General features: G+C 52.1%; 2 protein-coding genes across 4 annotated transcripts in view; one reads left to right on the top strand and one right to left on the bottom strand.

The window, feature by feature from the left end:
• HADHB (hydroxyacyl-CoA dehydrogenase trifunctional multienzyme complex subunit beta) overlaps positions 1-14505 on the bottom strand; it is a 32484-nt gene extending 17979 nt beyond the window's left edge. Inside the window, exons 1-4 of one of the 3 annotated variants that reach the window (XM_075595348.1) lie at positions 14388-14505; positions 6591-6653; positions 5912-5953; positions 1939-2038 (exon numbers count right to left, since the gene is read on the bottom strand). In XM_075595348.1, coding sequence (XP_075451463.1) covers positions 1939-2038; positions 5912-5953; positions 6591-6645 — 197 coding nt within the window. In that variant the 5' untranslated portion in view covers positions 6646-6653; positions 14388-14505. Of the gene's footprint in view, positions 1-1938; positions 2039-5911; positions 5954-6590; positions 6654-10536; positions 10652-14319 lie in introns of those variants that run through there. The other 2 variants (XM_075595349.1, XM_075595347.1) reach the window with 2 other exon arrangements.
• Positions 14506-14656: 151 nt separating this feature from the next.
• Positions 14657-19842, top strand: part of HADHA (hydroxyacyl-CoA dehydrogenase trifunctional multienzyme complex subunit alpha) — a 42113-nt gene continuing 36927 nt past the window's right edge. Inside the window, exon 1 of the mRNA XM_075595346.1 lies at positions 14657-14825. Within this exon, the coding sequence (XP_075451461.1) occupies positions 14768-14825 (58 nt within the window). The 5' untranslated portion in view covers positions 14657-14767. The remainder of the gene's footprint in view (positions 14826-19842) is intronic.

Raw genomic sequence — 19842 nt, 5'->3', positions numbered from 1 at the left:
TCCACTGTCAGATAGTCTACAAATGGAGAAAGTTCAAGACCGCAGTCACTCTACCCAGGAGCGGTCACCCTACCAAAATCTCTCCAAGAACAAACCAGCAAATCATCCAGGAAGTCCCAGAGTAACATCCAAGGGTCTGCAGGTCACTCATCTTGGCTAATGTGAGAGTTCATTACCCAACTATTAGAAAAAGACTGAACAAGAAGAGATAGCCAGGAGGAAACCACTGCTCTCTAAAAAGAACAATGCTGCCCTTCTGAACTTCGCCAAAGAGCACATAGACGATCCACAAGACTTCTGGAACAATGTCCTGTGGCTAGACGAGTCAAAGGTAGAACTTTTTGGCCTCAATGAGAAACGTTATGTTTGGCAAAATCCAAACACCGTGTTCGAATAAAAGAACCTCATCCCAACCATCGAGCATGGTGGTGGGAGTGTGATGGTTTGGGGCCACTTTGCTGCCGCAGCACCTGGACAGCTTGCCATCATTGACACAACCATAAATTCTGCAATGTATCAGAAGATTCTAGAGAAGAATGTCGGGCCATCCGTCTGTGAGCTGAAGCGAAAGTGGGTCAGGCAGCAAGACAACGTTCCTAAACATACAAGCAGATCTACAGAAGAATGGCTGCAGAAGTAGAAATTCCACGTTTTAGAATGGCCTAATCAAAGTCTGGACCTAAACCCCTTTGAAATGTTGTGGTAGGACCTGAAGTGAATTGTTCATGCAAAGAATCCCTCAAATGTCCGAGTTGAAGCAGGTATTTAAGGAGGATTGGGTCAGGATTCCTCAAAACCGATGTGAGACCGAGCAGCAGTTACAGGAAACGCTTAGTTGAAGTCATTGCTGCTCAAGAGGGCGCCACCAGGTACTGAATCTAAAGGTTCACATACTTTCTCACACGTGGATATTGAATGTTGAATCATTTGTGAATAAATGTTGAAAGAATCATGTTTTTGGGTCATTTGTTTGATCAGGTTATCTTTATTTATTATTGGAACTTGGATTAAGATCTAATAACATTTTAGGTTTGAAATACGTGAATATCCCAAGGGGCTCACAAACGTTTTCTCGCCCCTGTATATATCACAATGCAGGTGCCCTCATGTCTGTGGATGTACCTTACATTGTAGAGGGTTGTTGTCACTTTTTTTTTATCCACCATAACCCAATTGGATCTAGTCTGCAGCTTCACAATGCGGAGCCAGTCAGTCACGGAGCCAGTCAGTCACGGAGCCAGTCAGTCACGGAGCCAGTCAGTCACGGAGCCAGTCAGTCACGGAGCCAGTCAGTCACGGAGCCAGTCAGTCACGGAGCCAGTCAGTCACGGCGTCAGTCAGTCACGGAGTCAGTCAGTCACGGAGTCAGTCAGTCACGGAGTCAGTCAGTCACGGAGTCAGTCAGTCACGGAGTCAGTAATGGAGCAGTCCGCAATGAGAACCCAGCTGTGTGAGCGGAGTTCTACAAAGTGTGTAATGCAGCAGCTCCAAGCTCTAGGGAAACATCTTTAGGAAGCATGTTTGCACTGGTTTCAAATGTCCCATTAACTAGAATCTTATTCAGGTTTAACCTTTTCAGTGCCCTTATGCCAGAGGCCCTATTGAGGTTCATCATGTGAAAATGCTGGTTTCCCAGGGGCTGATCAGGCAGGCGGCTCCAACGGACTTTCGGAACTGAAAAGGTTAACCATCTTAGGACATTGGAAATCGGGATGCATGAAGCAGGAGGAAGACCTGCAAATATACTCACAGCTTTCCTTCCTTCCTGTATGTAAAGCAAGTATTACACACTGACAATGAGGCACCTCTCTTTCCTAGACATCTACAGTGCAGTAGTATTTTTGTTTGGTTGTGTCACTACTGGCATAGCGTTTGTATGTTCTACAGGGACATTCAGTGCACACAAAAGAGCAACATGAGTAAGGAAAAGGTGCCTACGCGGTTCCCGACATCAGAAACGGGGTGCGGACGCCTTCAACCACCACCACATTCTTTACTCCCGGCTTCGATAAGGTCTTCTTACTTTTGGTCTGGATAGCTACAATAAAAGGGAGAAATACAGCAATAAACGTGGATCCGACATACACTTTATGAGCGAGTATCCAGTGAGGAATGTTACATAACCAAATAGTGTAAAGTACTACCAGGTTATATTATAAGGGGCAGACCTGCCCAGGCTGCAGGCATGTTCAATGTGTTACATGAAGCCGAATAAGGCCTTTTAGAAAATAAAAAGAATTTAAACAAGAATTTTCAACGGGTGTTCTTTTTTATAATATAATATTTACATGACAAACAAAATGTGTTGGAGTTTTTACAATCGTTATCAAATTTATTTATAAAATGTTTTACCAGGCAGTAATAAATTGCGAGTTACCGCTTGTTTTCAAGTATGTCCTGGGCACAGAGTTATGATGACAAATAATACAGGGTTATAAATAGTTACATAAGTGAACAGGGTATACATTATATACAACACACTGCATGCACAGTTACAGATAATATATATTATAGGCGTATGTAAGTTACAGACCAGATTAAATTGTGAGACCGCTTTAGTTTTGAAAAAACATGTATTTGTGGTAGTAAGACTGTGGTTTAATTATTCAGCCATTGTTGCAACACAACCAGAAGTAGCCGATATACGTGAATCCAGGGAAATGCAAAACCTTCATTTTCCATAAAGTTACAATTATGTAAAACCATACTTACATAAAAAGGTGCTTTTAATTTGGTATTATTTTTAGCTAGGCAAGAAGGGGGTCTTCGGAGCTGAACCTCATTAATTTCAGCTCAGGGACCCCGTGCTTGTCCAGATACCTCCATAGCTCATGCCGGTAGCAGCCCAGACTGGGCAAGCAATTGGCCGGTTCAAATTTCATGCGGCACGAGAGCCAATAGGAAGCTGTGACATCATGCATTGTGACTTTATTGGCCCATGTGCCCCGAAACATTCAACAACCAGGAAGTATCCCCAGTAAGTATCCTGGGGGCAGGGCGTGCCGGGAGCTGAAATGAACAAGCTTTCTGCCATTTCCCTATATTAAAAATACTTTTTTCCAGAAATACTCCTTTAACAGGGATTGAATTTTACTAAGAAATTACACCGATAAATTGTTTATTTTTTCTATTTCTAATGGATCCGCTAATTCAGACTGCCCTACAAAAATGTAACACAATATCAATCATATAAAACCCTATTACATCATAAACAATAAGAGCAAAACTTCATGAAACAGATTGATGCTGCGGGCAATATCGCCACAGACTGGGAATCTCAGGAAACAGACGGGTTCTCAGAACTATTCATTCTACTTTTATCGGCCTTAAAATGAATGTATAGTTCACTTATGCCGGGACTCACCAAGCACTGTGTCCCGGGAGACCAGGTTTATTGTGCACCTTTACCAGGATCATGCATTGAGCAAAACAAGATAAAGAAATAAATGGGCCTGGGGGTTGAACACTAGACTGTTCCAGGTGCAGGGAACTCTCAGTAAGAGTTTTGCCCTGGCCGGGACTTAGCCCGAAATCCTCTGGTTCCCAAATCGTCGTGAAGTTACACACGCCACGGCTCCCTTCTCTTCAGAGAACTTGGACTCCTTTTGACCAGGGGGCTTGCAATTCCAGCCGCGACCGCTACGTTCGATTATTAGAACTTGGCCACAAAAAGTGGGACTTAGAAATTTTCCAGCCAGACACTCCTGAAGCCGGTGTCTGCTATTCACGCAAGAGCACTTCTGAAAAGCTCGCCAGTCCTGGCTTTAAGAGTCTCTAAACTGATTGGCCTAGAGGTTTCTTATAGTATTTTGGAGTTCATTCACAAAAATACTACAGCAAATCAGCACATGGGGAACTTTCTCAGTAGCCAATCAGAGCGAAGCCGGTACAGAAAGCCGGGTAAGGCGGGAATCTGAATCTGCCAAGGGACATGCGCCAGTTTGCCACATCTGTCCCTTACTATTCAGATGCCACCCGCTGGGTCGGGCTCCTCCAGGTCTGGCACAACAAATGGCAGCCCGCGCGACTGCCTCTGTTTCCAGGACCTGGGTACTTGAGCCCTTCCCTGCTACCCAAATAACTCTCACACCTCTGGCATCGTTGGCTACTTTGAACTCCGATGCCCACAAGACTTACTGGCACCACTTGGAAGCCCTGACAGTCTAAGTGGGCATCGGTTCTGAAAGTCCCAGCTCATATACAGTGCATACCATATTAAACCCAATGTTAATAAAATATACTTTTATACTTCCAGAGATAAATGAGTTGGGTTAAGAGAAACCCTTCCCATGTAGAAAAGACCCTATATGTGGTGCACAACAGACCTATCTAGTAATATAATATGTAGGTCTGGGGATGCACAGCTAGACAGGAACAGGAGCAGTGATGTGAGTGCGACCTGATAATGAACATGGCTTATTCCTAGATGTGGAGCTAATGAAACAGGAGCAGTAATGTGGGTGCTACCTGATAACGAACAGGATGTACATAACTTATTCCACAGTTGACTTGATATTTTTAGGTTTCCCCTATAATAGCACCCACATTACCGCTCCTGTTTCATTAGCTCCACATCTAGGAGCTTTCTCCATCTATATAAAGTCAGGACAGTACTGCCTATCAGAGGGGAATTTTTACAGTACCAGTATGACTAAACACTGTCAGAACTGGTTTGCAATTACATCACTAGATCTATAACAGCACATGGTTTACAGATTTACTTTTTAAAGTGTAAATTTATTATTTGATACATTAATAAAGTTTAATTATTTTAACCGCCTATCAGCTGTGTATCCCCAGACCTACATATTATATAACTAGATAGGTCTGTTGTGCACCACAAAAAGGGTCTTTTCTACATGGGAAGTGTGTCTCTTAACACAACTCATTTATCTCTGGATATATTTGATCACCCTGGTAGCACATATCTACAAATACTGAAACAGCTAATCAAAGTGGTTGGAGCGTGGTATTTTCTCCTTTGTATCCATTATACTTGCCTAAGTCTCTTGGTATGGGGAATAGAATAGAAAGCTTCTAGCCTTTATTTCCCTCACACTATCTAAGGGACTTGGACTGGACTCTGAGAGTCCCCTCACAACCTTATACTTAAGATCTGAGTGCCCATGAACCCCAAGGCAGGTTCTGGACTACATGGGCATTAACTGGGTATCCCCCTTAACCTAGGGACCCCTCATAGTTACAGGGACACTTTACATCCCGTTGCCACATTTAGCTTTCTGGGCTATGCTGAAGCAGGTAACCCCAGCGGTGAGTCACGGAAGCGTTCAAGAGGAGATATTTCCAGGACAATGTGTCTACATGTATCCAGGAATCAGACATGATTACCGGGGTACATGTTTAGGGGAACCGACAACTCCGGACCCCAACTACCAAGGCCCATTCTGACAACAATTCCTCCACAAAATCCCCCCTTGAAACTCATGCCCTAGCAATCCCTGCTCGCTGGCACACCTGGAAAGGCAAAAACACACACACAAAAAAATCCGTCGTCGTCGCACATTACACATTAGGCATGTACAGTGGCTGGGCGCCACGTGTTATTACAGAGAGCTGCGCACTACAGGTTATTATTGGCAAGTACAATAATGTAGTTTACTTTATTAGACATATAATCCACCAGGTGGATTTCTGAAATATTAGACATATTATAATCCACCAGGTGGATTTCTGAAATGATACACCACACACAATAATTTGCCTTAATTGTGTGTAGACGGTCAGTTCTGTAACAGAATACGCACGCCTGTGTGCATGGCAGATAAATGTATGCTTTAATCAGTAAGCAGGGAAATTTAAATTGAACCCGTATATCACTCACAGGGCAGGTATACACTTTAATGCAGGGCACTTATAGGGTATTGACCACCCAACTGTACTTTTCTATTACCTGGAGATTGAAGATGTGATGTGCAGCTGAGGGATCGGGCAGCTGGAAAAGAAACATATAGAAATCTGAAACATGACACGGCTGTCTGATAAACATGGATTCACCGCACTTATTTGACATTACACGTGGATAAAAGTATGCAAGTTTAATATGGAGAAGCTGGAGACCTCTCTCTCTCTCTGCATGTATATGTGACTGTGAGGAGCATCTGATCCGTGGCTTATTTTAGAGATGCAGCATGCAAAGAATGTAATCAAAGTGGTGGCAGCCTGACGTGGGTGACTCTGGTATGTCAGCAGTACCACTTGTCAATCACTTTGTGCAAACTGGGATCACAGACGGGAACACTGCTTGTAACCACGTTACAGAGACTAAGAAGAGGTGTGTGCAGCTTTAACGACACACTGCATAATACAACACTGTATAACAATCACAAGAACTTATTGTGTGTCATCAACCCCAATATCGCCCACAGGTGCTCTGTCCTGTGACCGGCCTGCCTGGCTTGCACAAATCGCTGGTGTTATATATTGCGTTACTCACAAGACCAATGGAGTGCGATTCCCAGACTACTCATTCATTCACATGGCGCTGCACTGATTAACGGCCGTGACCGATGGGAAACTTTAGGATCAAGTAGAAACGAAGAAAGGCCTGAAAAAGACAAACTAGAACTTACAGAATCTGGATGCCGCAGGGAGGCTTCGGACGGTTTGCCTCAACATGAAAGCCATTTTGAAATCTAAATGCGAGAGAGGAAAGCATGTTTAATCAGAGATTATTTACCTGAGTTACACTAAACAATGTGTACAGTTCTTGTTCGAGCTTCCTGTCTCACAACTGGATGAAACTATGTGTGATTTATCTGCCATTTTTGTTGTAGGCTCTTGGCAGTAGAAGCTACTTAAATCAAAAAGCTATAGGAATATCCAAGAGAAAAGGATGGAAGCGAGTTACATTTACATGTCTGTACCCCGAGCCTTCATGTTTAAAGTAGAAATCCGGCTTTCCTTTTAATAGGATTGAACCAGGTGGTTTCCGGAGATGAAGCGCGTTCATTTCAGCTCCGGGGAGCCCCTGCTTCCCGAGATACTGACCTCCGTAGGGGTGCAGGTGGCAGCTCCGGGGACCCCCTGCTTCCCGAGATACTGACCTCCGTAGGGGGTGCTGGGAACAGCTCCGGGGACCCCCTGCTTCCCGAGATACTGACCTCCGTAGGGGGTGCAGGTAACAGCTCCGGAGACCCCCTGCTTCCCGAGATACTGACCTCCGTTGGAGGTGCAGGTAGCAGCCGTGGTTGGGCTGTGTGACACCAATATAATGGCAGCTTAAAATGTCCCATAGGCCAATTGGAAGCCGTGATGTCATCCCTTGCGGTTTCCTATTAGCCCGTGTGACTTTTCAAACATGCATTGATGCTACTGGCACCCCCTAAGGAGGTAAATATCTCAGGGAGCAGGGGGTCCCCAGGCCGAGATTAACGTGGTTCAGCTACAAGACCCCCTGCTTCCCACCTATTCAAAAACATTTTTTTTAAAGTAAACACGTGCTCTGCTCCTTTAAGACACTACAAGTTTAGAGAATCTGTGTGATAAACAGATGTAGTTGAGCGTTGTCACTTTTTTTACCTTATTTAAATGCCTCTGGTTTACTACAGGTGAATTTGTGCCAGTGTAAAGTTTTAAGTTATTAGAGCCAGTTTGGTAAAAAGATAACATCTAGCATTAAAGTACAAGCATTATGTGCAATGTCTCAGCAGTGAAGCTTCTCAAATGCTCATTCTACGCCAAAAGCACAAACGAAGGCCGCCAATGGCTTCTTAATGATAAAGTCAGTGCCCCCTTCTAACATTGCATTTCTCAGCACGTTCAATCACAGTATAATATTTCTCTTCTCCATATCCATCCACCCATCTCTTGGCACACAACATGCGGAAAGGTCATTTCCCTGGGATACCCATCTTATTATCACCCATATACATACTGAAAATGTATACAGTATTTCTTATTGTATCAGACATGTCCCTTTCAGTCCAGTCTCTTGAATCTCTCACCAAGCCACTAATTGAGCCAGCTGTGCTGAAGTAGGGATATCCTGAAAACCTGTCCTGTTTGCGGCCTTCGAGGACTGGAGTTGTGCAGGCCTGCTCTAGGAGTTTCCATGTGTTATTGCACTAATGCACTTTGACTGGAATAGGAGTTGTCATGTGTTTTATAGCCTAATCTGCACTAACGCACTTAACTCCTTAAGAGACTTCCAGATATTTCTAATACGGGTCGTATCCCATTGGTTGACATTTCAGCAGATTACATTCTCACCCCGTCTTCAAACATCTATTTAAAGCTGCAATCGCTCGGCAAAAATTACCTTTGAACTTTTTTTTTTTTTTTTAACAAAAACCTCAAGAGATGAACTAGTTATTAATACGCTTTCCACGGCTTCTGTTATTTCCTAAGGCAATTCCTGGTGGTCATTTGTTAGAGCTCAATATCTCACAGATGGAAAATGCCATGAACAGAATTCACAAGAGTGGGACAATTAGCTTGAAAGGGCAACTGAAAAGGAACAAAATACAATAAAAACACAACACACACATGTTATTGAGCAGCCCCGATTTTAATTGCTGCTGCAAATTACACCTCTGCAAGAAGACCACCTCCGTAGGCTTTCCGCCAGAGATTGCTAAACTCCGCAAGCAATAGTAGCAACATAAATATTAACATAGGGTATAATATAACTTTTTTTTTTAACCCAAAATGGCCACCCAGTTATATCTGGAAACTTTACATTGCAAATCTTACCAGCCTGATCCCTCAAATTCAAAAAGGAAACATTTCCGATTACTTCTTGTTTTCCGTATTGCATTTGCTTATTAAAGTATTAGGCCGCATATAAGTGGGAGGTGGCGTGTCAGTTTGGCCTGTGACTACTGTGGCAGGCAGCAGCTATTTTACAACTTGATAACAAAAACTAAATCTTTATCAACCACAGACAACTGCCTATAACGAGTGCCTGACGAAAAATGCTCATCTCTTGCACTGAACAGGTTAATAAACCCAAGCTTACATATCTGGTAGCTGCATGTTCTCTTCTTGTGACTGTGACCTTTCCTCCACTTTGTTCCCTGCTCAGCTGTGCTGTGTGACCTCTCACCCAATTCCAGGCGCACATTTGCCTCTCTGCCCAGCTCATTTGGCAGGACAATGGGCAAGGTCACAAGACCTATTCAAGGACAAGCAGCCGCACCTCCTCTACAGCCCCAGATAAAACCACCTGCTTAGCCGCCAGTCAATGTGCCCTTCCCATATACAGATCAAGGTCAACTCACCAAGAAAAGCCCACTGATACCAAACTAAATGCTCCAAACCTGAACCAACAGATACCAGACTAACTGCCCCACTGATACCAAACTAACTGCCCCACTGATACCAGACTAACTGCCCCACTGATACCAGACTAACTGCCCCACTGATACCAGACTAACTGCCCCACTGATACCAGACTAACTGCCCCACTGATACCAGACTAACTGCCCCACTGATACCAGACTAACTGCCCCACTGATACCAGACTAACTGCCCCACTGATACCAGACTAACTGCCCCACTGATACCAGACTAACTGCCCCACTGATACCAGACTAACTGCCCCACTGATACCAGACTAACTGCCCCACTGATACCAGACTAACTGCCCCACTGATACCAGACTAACTGCCCCACTTATCATCTGAGATCTGACTCCAAAAGACTTCATGGTCCCAAGGTACAACAAAGTATCCGTCCATTCCTCCTCCTCTTACCGTGCACCTCACAACTGGAACAATCTCCCGGAGACTGTCACAGCCGCCACCAGTCAAAGTTCTTTCAAAACTAAGGCCGCGCCTATAGTGCCCTCGATGGCGACACGAAGGCCACAGGCGAAAGTTATATTTCGCCGGGCAGCGGCGGCGCGGGTTTCCTGACATTTGATTGATTCAAGGGCTGTCACCAGGCGACAGTCCTTGAAAAATCAAATTTTGCCGGCTACCAGTTTTCGCGACGGCACATTGTCGCCGTCGCGCTTACTATAAGCTCACGTGGCGGAAATATATTTGTTTTTGGGGCGACGTCGCGTCGCCGGCACTATAAGCGCGGCCTAAAGCTGTCACATTTTTATCTGGTCTGTAACTGCTACATACGCTTATAATATATATTATCTCTCTGTGCATGCAATGTCTTGTATATACTGTATAGCCTTGCTCACTTTATGTAACTACGTATTTGTAACCATGTATCCGTCTGCGCCCAGGACATACTGGAAAACGAGAGGTAACTCAATGTATTAACTTCCTGGTAAAACATTTAATAAATAAATGCCACCACAGTACCCCAATAACACTAACCTGCCTTTTACTGAGACAGGAACAAATATCCCAAATATCCCCACAGGCAGTTACATCTTTCACCATCTCCCCCCACCACCCTACATAGATAATCTAAGCAGCACGCCATCTTTCCCCAAATACAGGTATGATTCCCATCCCCCCCTCCCAAGGAATATCTGCCCCCATCCAAACCCATCATAAGTCAAATGTCTCCACCTCATGCACTCCAAATACCCACGCCACCAGGCCCAACACATACCAGCAAACCAATGCCAGGCCAACTGCTCCCCACCATAATCCAACTGCCATATCCCCCTCCCGGGGGTAATCTCAAACTCGCACCACATGCCACACTTCATCATTCCAAACCAACTGCCACTCACAAGCCAACGGTCACGTGACAGACCGCAAGCAGACGGGACACCCTCACCCCGTGTCAGTCAGGGGGCAGACCGCAAAGAGACGGGACACCCCCACCCCGTGTCAGTCAGGGGGCAGACCGCAAAGAGACGGGACACCCCACCCCGTGTCAGTCAGGTGACAGACCGCAAAGAGACGGGACACCCCCACCCCGTGTCAGTCAGGGGGCAGACCGCAAGCAGACGGGACACCCCACCCCGTGTCAGTCAGGGGACAGACCGCAAGCAGACGGGACACCCCCACCCCTTGTCAGTCAGGGGACAGACGCAAGCAGACGGGACACCCCACCCCGTGTCAGTCAGGGGGCAGACTGCAAGCAGACGGGACACCCCCACCCCTTGTCAGTCAGGGGACAGACGCAAGCAGACGGGACACCCCACCCCGTGTCAGACAGGGGGCAGACCGCAAGCAGACGGGACACACCCACCCCGTGTCAGTCAGGGGACAGACCGCAAGCAGACGGGACACCCCACCCCTTGTCAGTCAGGGGACAGACCGCAAGCAGACGGGACACCCCCACCCCGTGTCAGTCAGGGGACAGACCACAAGCAGACGGGACACACCCACCCCGTGTCAGTCAGGGGACAGACCGCAAGCAGACGGGACACCCCACCCCGTGTCAGTCAGGGGACACACCGCAAGCAGACGGGACACCCCCACCCCGTGTCACTCAGGGGGCAGACCGTAAGCAGACGGGACACCCACACCCCGTGTCAGTCAGGGGGCAGACCGCAAGCAGACGGGACACCCCCACCCCGTGTCAGTCAGGGGGCAGACCGCAAAGAGACGGGACACCCCCACCCCGTGTCAGTCAGGGGGCAGACCGCAAAGAGACGGGACACCCCACCCCGTGTCAGTCAGGGGACAGATCACAAAGAGACGGGACACCCCACCCCGTGTCAGTCAGGGGACAGACCGCAAGCAGACGGGACACCCCCACCCCGTGTCAGTCAGGGGACAGACCGCAAGCAGACGGGACACCCCACCCCGTGTCAGTCAGGTGACAGACGCAAGCAGACGGGACACCCCACCCCGTGTCAGTCAGGTGACAGACCACAAAGAGACGGGACACCCCCACCCCGTGTCAGTCAGGGGACAGATCACAAAGAGACGGGACACCCCACCCCGTGTCAGTCAGGGGACAGACGCAAGCAGACGGGACACCCCACCCCGTGTCAGTCAGGGGACAGACGCAAGCAGACGGGACACCCCACCCCGTGTCAGTCAGGGGACAGACCGCAAACAGACGGGACACCCCCACCCCGTGTCACTCAGGGGACAGACCACAAACAGACGGGACACCCCCACCCCGTGTCAGTCAGGGGACAGACGCAAGCAGACGGGACACCCCACCCCGTGTCAGTCAGGGGACAGACCGCAAACAGACGGGACACCCCCACCCCGTGTCAGTCAGGGGACAGATCACAAAGAGACGGGACACCCCACCCCGTGTCAGTCAGGGGACAGACCGCAAGCAGACGGGACACCCCCACCCCGTGTCAGTCAGGGGACAGACCGCAAGCAGACGGGACACACCCACCCCGTGTCAGTCAGGGGACAGACGCAAGCAGACGGGACACCCCACCCCGTGTCAGTCAGGGGACAGACCGCAAGCAGACGGGACACCCCCACCCCGTGTCAGTCAGGGGACAGACCGCAAACAGACGGGACACCCCCACCCCGTGTCACTCAGGGGACAGACCACAAACAGACGGGACACCCCACCCCGTGTCAGTCAGGGGACAGATCACAAAGAGACGGGACACCCCACCCTGTGTCAGTCAGGGGACAGACCGCAAGCAGACGGGACACCCCCACCCCGTGTCAGTCAGGGGACAGACCGCAAGCAGACGGGACACACCCACCCCGTGTCAGTCAGGGGACAGACGCAAGCAGACGGGACACCCCACCCCGTGTCAGTCAGGGGACAGACGCAAGCAGACGGGACACCCCACCCCGTGTCAGTCAGGGGACACACCACAAGCAGACGGGACACCCCCACCCCGTGTCAGTCAGGGGACAGACCGCAAGCAGACGGGACCTCAGGTCCCCCCGTGTCAGTCAGGTGGTAGGGACATGGACCTTGTGTGCTGTCTCTTGTGCTGCATTTTGCTGTGTTGCGTTTGGATGAGCCCGGCCAAGTCGCAGGTTCTGCGCATTGTCGAGCGTCTCTGTGCAGCCCGTGTGGGCGAGGCGTCGATAAGTCACACGGTCAAACTGTTCTGGTGCATTGCGTGTCTCGGGGGAGTGTGCTCGGCCTGGGCCATTTGCCTCATTATCTTATGGGATGTTGTGATGCATGGAGCCTGTTGATGTGTGTTTTCTTTTATCAGATGTGATGTGTTGGGGGTCTTTGTGTAGGTACCGGAGTATTGTTGATGGTCTTGGAGAGCTGAATGATGATTGCTGTAAAACACTAATCTGTAGGATTGTATAGTTTCTATAGTGAGCGTTACTGGCAGCTGTTGGATATGCTGCTTGCACAATACGTTGTGTGAAGTTGTAATGAAGCACGGAGTGTTTTGTCTGAGCAAGATTTCACTTTTATCCTGTGTGTTATACACTGTGTTGTGTTACTGCACTCTGCTGTGATTTACATTGTGGCTGTTACAGGTACAATATTTCAAAACACTGCAAATATAGTTAACACAATTCATGTCTTTATAAACACAGGCTCATTCGTGGTCTCTGATTTTAGAGCAAAATAGTGGTAGTTGTGTTATGTAGCAGTGTACTCATTTTGTGTACCTCAAACTGCTTTTGTACAGTCGTCATGTGTGTAAACAAGTCCCATACAGCCGTCTCTCCTGCACTTATGTTATATTATGTGTAATAATTTACAGTCTAGCAGTGTTTTGCATACTTGCATGGAAGTGTGTGTAACCACTTTATAGCTATCTAAAGTTGTGTAATTTGTGTGCCATGTTGTAGCATTGTGATGTTGAATATTAGAGACACTGATGTATACACAAAGTGACATGTGTAGATTATGTGGCGGTGTGTTACGATGTGTGTGTACTTTCTGCACACAGTGTGATACATCCAGGTATTGTATATTAGTTGTGTAACAGTGTCGTGTTGTATATTGCTCCGCATTGCCCGGCTCTCGTGGTCCTGAATAGCAGTTGTGTATATTGCCGTGTGTGTCAGTACAGGGGTGTACTAGTTGTATAGTGGTGTATCATTGTGCACCATGCTGTGTCCATCTTACGTACCACATTGCAGTTGTGTAATAGCTGTACCATTGCACGCCTGGCTGTTTATGTATAGTAATATATGTGAAGTATCATTACACACCTCACTGCTGTGTCAGTACAAAGATGTGCCTCATTATGTGAGCTGTGTTATAAGTGTGTATCATTGTGTAGTTGTATATTACACACCTCGCTGTGTCAGTATAGGGATGCGCCTCAGTATGTGAGTTGTGTTATAAGTGTATCATTGTGTAGTTGTATATTACATACCTCGCTGTCAGTATAGGGATGCGCCTCAGTATGTGAGTTGTGTTATAAGTGTGTATCATTGTGTAGTTGTGTCATTACACACCCCGCTGCTGTGTCGCAGTATAGTTATGTATCAGTGTACATATTAACTGGTGGTGTAGTTGTGTAATAAGCCGCACCTCGGTGTAGAGTAGTAACGTGTATCCCGGGTCCCTCCGTATAGCGCGCTCTCCGGCAGTATTATTACCTCACACTCCCTCGCGCTGTGTCTCGCGGCTCGGTCCGCTCTCGGTGACCTCACACTCCGCGCGCTCTTCCGTCTGTCACATCACGAGGACCCCCCTTAACGGCCACGCCCACTTCGGGCTGACCCCAGCGCGCCTGACCAGAAAACGCAGCGCTCAGTCACCCTGTACAAGCAGGAATTGCGCTTTCCTAGTTGGATTTAAATGCAGAACAGTGATTAGCAGGTTTCTCAACTCATTCCTGTCCCAAACCAGGCGGGTTATCCCCCCTCCCCCGACAGGATTATCAGGCGCTACGCAGGCAGCCCAGTAAGGGAGTAAAGCCCCCGGCGGCAGCGGGTTCTGCCCTGAGTCCCTGACAGTCAGTGTCACAGCGGACAAGATGGCGGCGGCGCGGGTGTGTGGTGTGCTGTCCCGGATCAGCGGTGGAAAGTACCCAGGTACCGGGGCAAAACCCACGGGGGTGGGGTAAATAGAGCAGTGACTGGGGCAGGTAGCCGTGCTCCCCTTCCCAAAGACATTGCCTCGCGCCTCTTCGTGTACCCCCAACCAAGGTGTTAATCTCCCCCCCCCCTCCAGGCGTTGCCCCTGTGCCCCCCCTCCCAGGCGTTGCCCCTGTGCCCCACCTCCCAGGCGTTGCCCCTGTGCCCCCCCTCCCAGGCGTTGCCCCTGTGCCCCCCCTCCCAGGCGTTGCCCCTGTGCCCCCCCTCCCAGGCGTTGCCCCTGTGCCCCCCCCTCCCAGGCGTTGCCCCGCACCCCCCCCCCTCCAGGCGTTGCCCCGCGCCCCCCCTCCAGGCGTTGCCCCGCGCCCCCCCCCCTCCAGGCGTTGCCCCGCGCCCCCCCCTTCCAGGTGTTGCCCTGCACCCCCCCCCTCCAGGCGTTGCCCCTGTGCCCCCCCCTCCAGGCGTTGCCCCTGTGCCCCCCCCCTCCAGGCGTTGCCCCTGTGCCCCCCCCCTCCAGGCGTTGCCCCTGTGCCCCCCCCTTCCAGGCGTTGCCCCTGTGCCCCCCCTTCCAGGCGTTGCCCCTGTGCCCCCTCCCTCCAGGCGTTGCCCCTGTGCCCCCCCCTCCAGGCGTTGCCCCTGTGCCCCCCCCCCTCCATGCGTTGCCCCTGTGCCCCCCCCCCTCCAGGTGTTGCCCCTGTGCCCCCCCCCTCCAGGCGTTGCCCCTGTGCCCCCCCCCTCCAGGCGTTGCCCCTGTGCCCCCCCCTCCAGGCGTTGCCCCTGTGCCCCCCCCCTTCCATGCGTTGCCCCTGTGCCCCCACCCTCCAGGCGTTGCCCCTGTGCCCCCCCCCTCCATGCGTTGCCCCTGTGCCCCCCCCCCTCTAGGCGTTGCCCCTGTGCCCCCCCCCTCCAGGCGTTGCCCCTGTGCCCCCCCCCCCAGACGTTGCCCCTGTGCCCCCCCTCCAGGCGTTGCCCCTGTGCCCCCCCCCTCCAGGCGTTGCCCCTGTGCCCCCCCCCCTCCAGGCGTTGCCCCTGTGCCCCCCCCCTCCAGGCGTTGCCCCTGTGCCCCCCCCCCTCCAGGCGTTGCCCCTGTGCCCCCCCCCTCCAGGCGTTGCCCCTGTGCCCCCCCCCTCCAGGCATTGCCCCTGTGCCCCCCCCTCCAGGCATTGCCCCTGTGCCCCCCCCCCTCCAGGCGTTGCCCCTGTGCCCCCCCCCTCCAGGCGTTGCCCCTGTGCCCCCCCCCCCTCCAGGCGTTGCCCCTGTGCCCCCCCCCCTCCAGGCGTTGCCCCTGTGCCCCCCCCCCTCCAGGTGTTGCCCCTGTGCCCCCCCCTCCAGGCGTTGCCCCTTTCCCCCCCCCCTCCAGGCGTTGCCCCGTGCCCCCACCCTTCCAGGCGTTGCCCCGCGGCCCCCCATCCAGGCGTTGCCCTGCGCCCCCCAGGCGTTGTCCCACTCCCCCTCCCCCCAGGCGTTGTCCCGCTCCCCCCCCCCCCAGGCGTTGTCCCGCTCCCCCCCCCCCAGGCGTTGTCCCGCTCCCCCCCCCCCAGGCGTTGTCCCGCTCCCCCCCCCAGGCGTTGTCCCGCTCCCCCCCCCCCGGCGTTGTCCCGCTCCCCCCCCCCCCCAGGCGTTGTCCCGCTCCCCCCCCCCCCCCAGGCGTTGTCCCGCTCCCCCCCCCCCCAGGCGTTGTCCCGCTCCCCCCCCCCCCCAGGCGTTGTCCCGCTCCCCCCCCAGGCGTTGTCCCGCTCCCCCCCCAGGCGTTGTCCCGCTCCCCCCCCAGGCGTTGTCCCGCTCCCCCCCCAGGCGTTGTCCCGCTCCCCCCCCCCCAGGCGTTGTCCCGCTCCCCCCCCCCAGGCGTTGTCCCGCTCCCCCCCCCAGGCGTTGTCCCGCTCCCCCCCCCCCCCCCCAGGCGTTGTCCCGCTCCCCCCCCCCCCCCAGGCGTTGTCCCGCTCCCCCCCCCCCCCCAGGCGTTGTCCCGCTCCCCCCCCAGGCGTTGTCCCGCTCCCCCCCCAGGCGTTGTCCCGCTCCCCCCCCAGGCGTTGTCCCGCTCCCCCCCCCCCAGGCGTTGTCCCGCTCCCCCCCCCCAGGCGTTGTCCCGCTCCCCCCCCCCCAGGCGTTGTCCCGCTCCCCCCCCCCCCCCCCAGGCGTTGTCCCGCTCCCCCCCCCCCCCCCAGGCGTTGTCCCGCTCCCCCCCCCCCCCAGGCGTTGTCCCGCTCCCCCCCCCCCCCAGGCGTTGTCCCGCTCCCCCCCCCCAGGCGTTGTCCCGCTCCCCCCCCCCCCAGGCGTTGTCCCGCTCCCCCCCCCCCCCAGGCGTTGTCCCGCTCCCCCCCCCCCCCAGGCGTTGTCCCGCTCCCCCCCCCCCCCAGGCGTTGTCCCGCTCCCCCCCCCCCAGGCGTTGTCCCGCTCCCCCCCCCCCCCAGGCGTTGTCCCGCTCCCCCCCCCCCAGGCGTTGTCCCGCTCCCCCCCCCCCCCAGGCGTTGTCCCGCTCCCCCCCCCCCAGGCGTTGTCCCGCTCCCCCCCCCCCCCAGGCGTTGTCCCGCTCCCCCCCCCCCCCAGGCGTTGTCCCGCTCCCCCCCCCCCCCCAGGCGTTGTCCCGCTCCCCCCCCCCCCCCAGGCGTTGTCCCGCTCCCCCCCCCCCCCAGGCGTTGTCCCGCTCCCCCCCCCCCCCCAGGCGTTGTCCCGCTCCCCCCCCCCCCCAGGCGTTGTCCCGCTCCCCCCCCCCCCCAGGCGTTGTCCCGCTCCCCCCCCCCCCAGGCGTTGTCCCGCTCCCCCCCCCAGGCGTTGTCCCGCTCCCCCCCCCCCCAGGCGTTGTCCCGCTCCCCCCCCCCCAGGCGTTGTCCCGCTCCCCCCCCCCAGGCGTTGTCCCGCTCCCCCCCCCCAGGCGTTGTCCCGCTCCCCCCCCCCCAGGCGTTGTCCCGCTCCCCCCCCCCCCCAGGCGTTGTCCCGCCCCCCCCCCCCCCCAGGCGTTGTCCCGCTCCCCCCCCCCCAGGCGTTGTCCCGGTCCCCTCCCCCCCCCAGGCGTTGGCCCGCGCCTCTGCACGCGTTGCCCCGCGCCCCCACCCCCCAGGCGTTGCCCCGCGCTTCTGTTGGTGGTTTAATTCCCTGTTCATTTGGTTAGATTGATTTTATTAGCATTTTAAAACTCTGAAAATTCTGTGATCCAGGCTACATCACAAAAGTTCCTGCGTCTGGAGGTTCATGTACGTGACCTTTTAAGCACTGTACTATTCTCTATAGCATCTCTATCGAAAAGGTCAAGGACTTACAGGCTTCTGTGGGGGATTGCTACTTTTAACCCCTTTTCAATGTTTCACTACCCTCTGGCTCTGAAGGGGTTAAAAGGTTCCACATCCCGAGAACTCCTCTACTTGTTGCAATGACTGTGATCTGTCGGCACGGTCCCATACGGTGTGCACATTAAATAGCAGGGATTCTTAGTACAATGTGTCATTTTGTGTTCTAGATGGCTGTGGAATACATTGCTTAGCAGCCGTTAGCATTGAAGGTGTTTTGTTTCCCACGACCTTTAGCCCAACACAGAGGTTACGGACTATTTGGAATTTTTAGTTCATTCAGGAGCCAGATAAGATGTGACGTGCAGACTATTAATAAAGTGATCTTTCCACAGGGGCCAACATCTGCATCCACACTGGGCCTCGTATGTTCAGTCTGACATGTTTGGCGATGTCCTCGGGTGACCCCGAGTAGCTGCACAGTGTGAGAATTAACTGTAGACATAGATCAGTTCCAACTACCTGTGACCTTGGGCAACCTGCGACCCCACTGCTGCAAACATTACAAGCGCACAGTAAACTCTTCCCTGCGGTGATTTGTACTAGTATTGTTCTAGTGCAGGGGTAGCCAACTCCAGTCCTTAAGGGCCACCAGCTGGTCAGGTTTTAAGGATATCCCTGCTTCATTGACCGATTAATCACAGCAGGGAAGCTGTGCGCTTGTAATGTTTGCAGCAGTGAGATCGCATGTTGCCCAAGGTCACAGGTAGTTGGAACTTGGATTTGATGTTTGTAGTGCACTTTGTAGCTTGATCCTTTTGTCTCATAAGTAAACACTGACCTGTGTTGCTGAAGCAGTCAGCGTGGCATAAGAATAGCGTTAACATTGCTGGACTTAGTGTCTGTAACTTGCCAAACAAATCCCCATCTCAAATAATTGCACAAAAAGCAAGCTTGCTGCACATGGTCTGATGGCACACGTTGTAAACCTAGCCAGGATACAGGGCACGTTTTATTTTGGATCATTGTTAATTACTCTGCCAGCTGCGTGCCGTTGTATTTTCAAGAATCGTAATCCAGTTGGGAGGTAGAAGGGGGGTCAAAGGCCAGAAGTCAAAATACTGAGATAAGCTTATAAACGTGTAATCATTTTCACGTGTTCTAGACCTGACGTTTAATTACGTGAATGTAGCAGAATCAGAATCTCCTTCTATTAATGAGTCTTTGCGCTCGGGGCTCTGTGCTGTGTCACCTTGTACCTGAATGTGGGATAAAGGTCGTGTCTTATATCTGGAAGGATCAGCAATGTGAGCCAAAGTTCACTGCTTTGTGCAGGCAGCAGCTGTCTGTGAGTGTTTAGGGGAGGCACTGAAAGAAATATATACAGTATAATGCCTGTCATGTAAATTTGTATTTATTTATAAACCAGTGTTACCAGGAAGTAATACATTGTTACCTCTCGTTTCCAAGTATGTCCTGGGCACCGCGATATTTGTTTGCCTTCCTCTGGATCAATAAGTATAGATATAGGATAAAGTATCTGTTGTCTAAATTTAGCATAGGTTGAACTTGATGGACGGTAGTCTTTTTTCAACCTTGTCTACTATGTAACTATGTAACAATACATGGTTACATTAAAAGAACAGGGTTATACAGTCAGTTCACAGACATTTTCATGGACAGATAGTTGGAAAATTGGGTACAGGGGATAAAGGGCTTGTGAGTTTCAGATTGAAATAGAGCAACTTTAACATCAGCAAACATCTGCAAACAGCTCACACCCCTTGGCT

The sequence above is a fragment of the Ascaphus truei genome, chromosome 4, assembly GCF_040206685.1.
Source record: "Ascaphus truei isolate aAscTru1 chromosome 4, aAscTru1.hap1, whole genome shotgun sequence".
Classification (NCBI taxonomy): Eukaryota; Metazoa; Chordata; class Amphibia; order Anura; family Ascaphidae; genus Ascaphus; species Ascaphus truei.
Note: the sequence above shows the minus strand (reverse complement) of the source record. Positions and strands in the feature narration are given on the sequence as shown.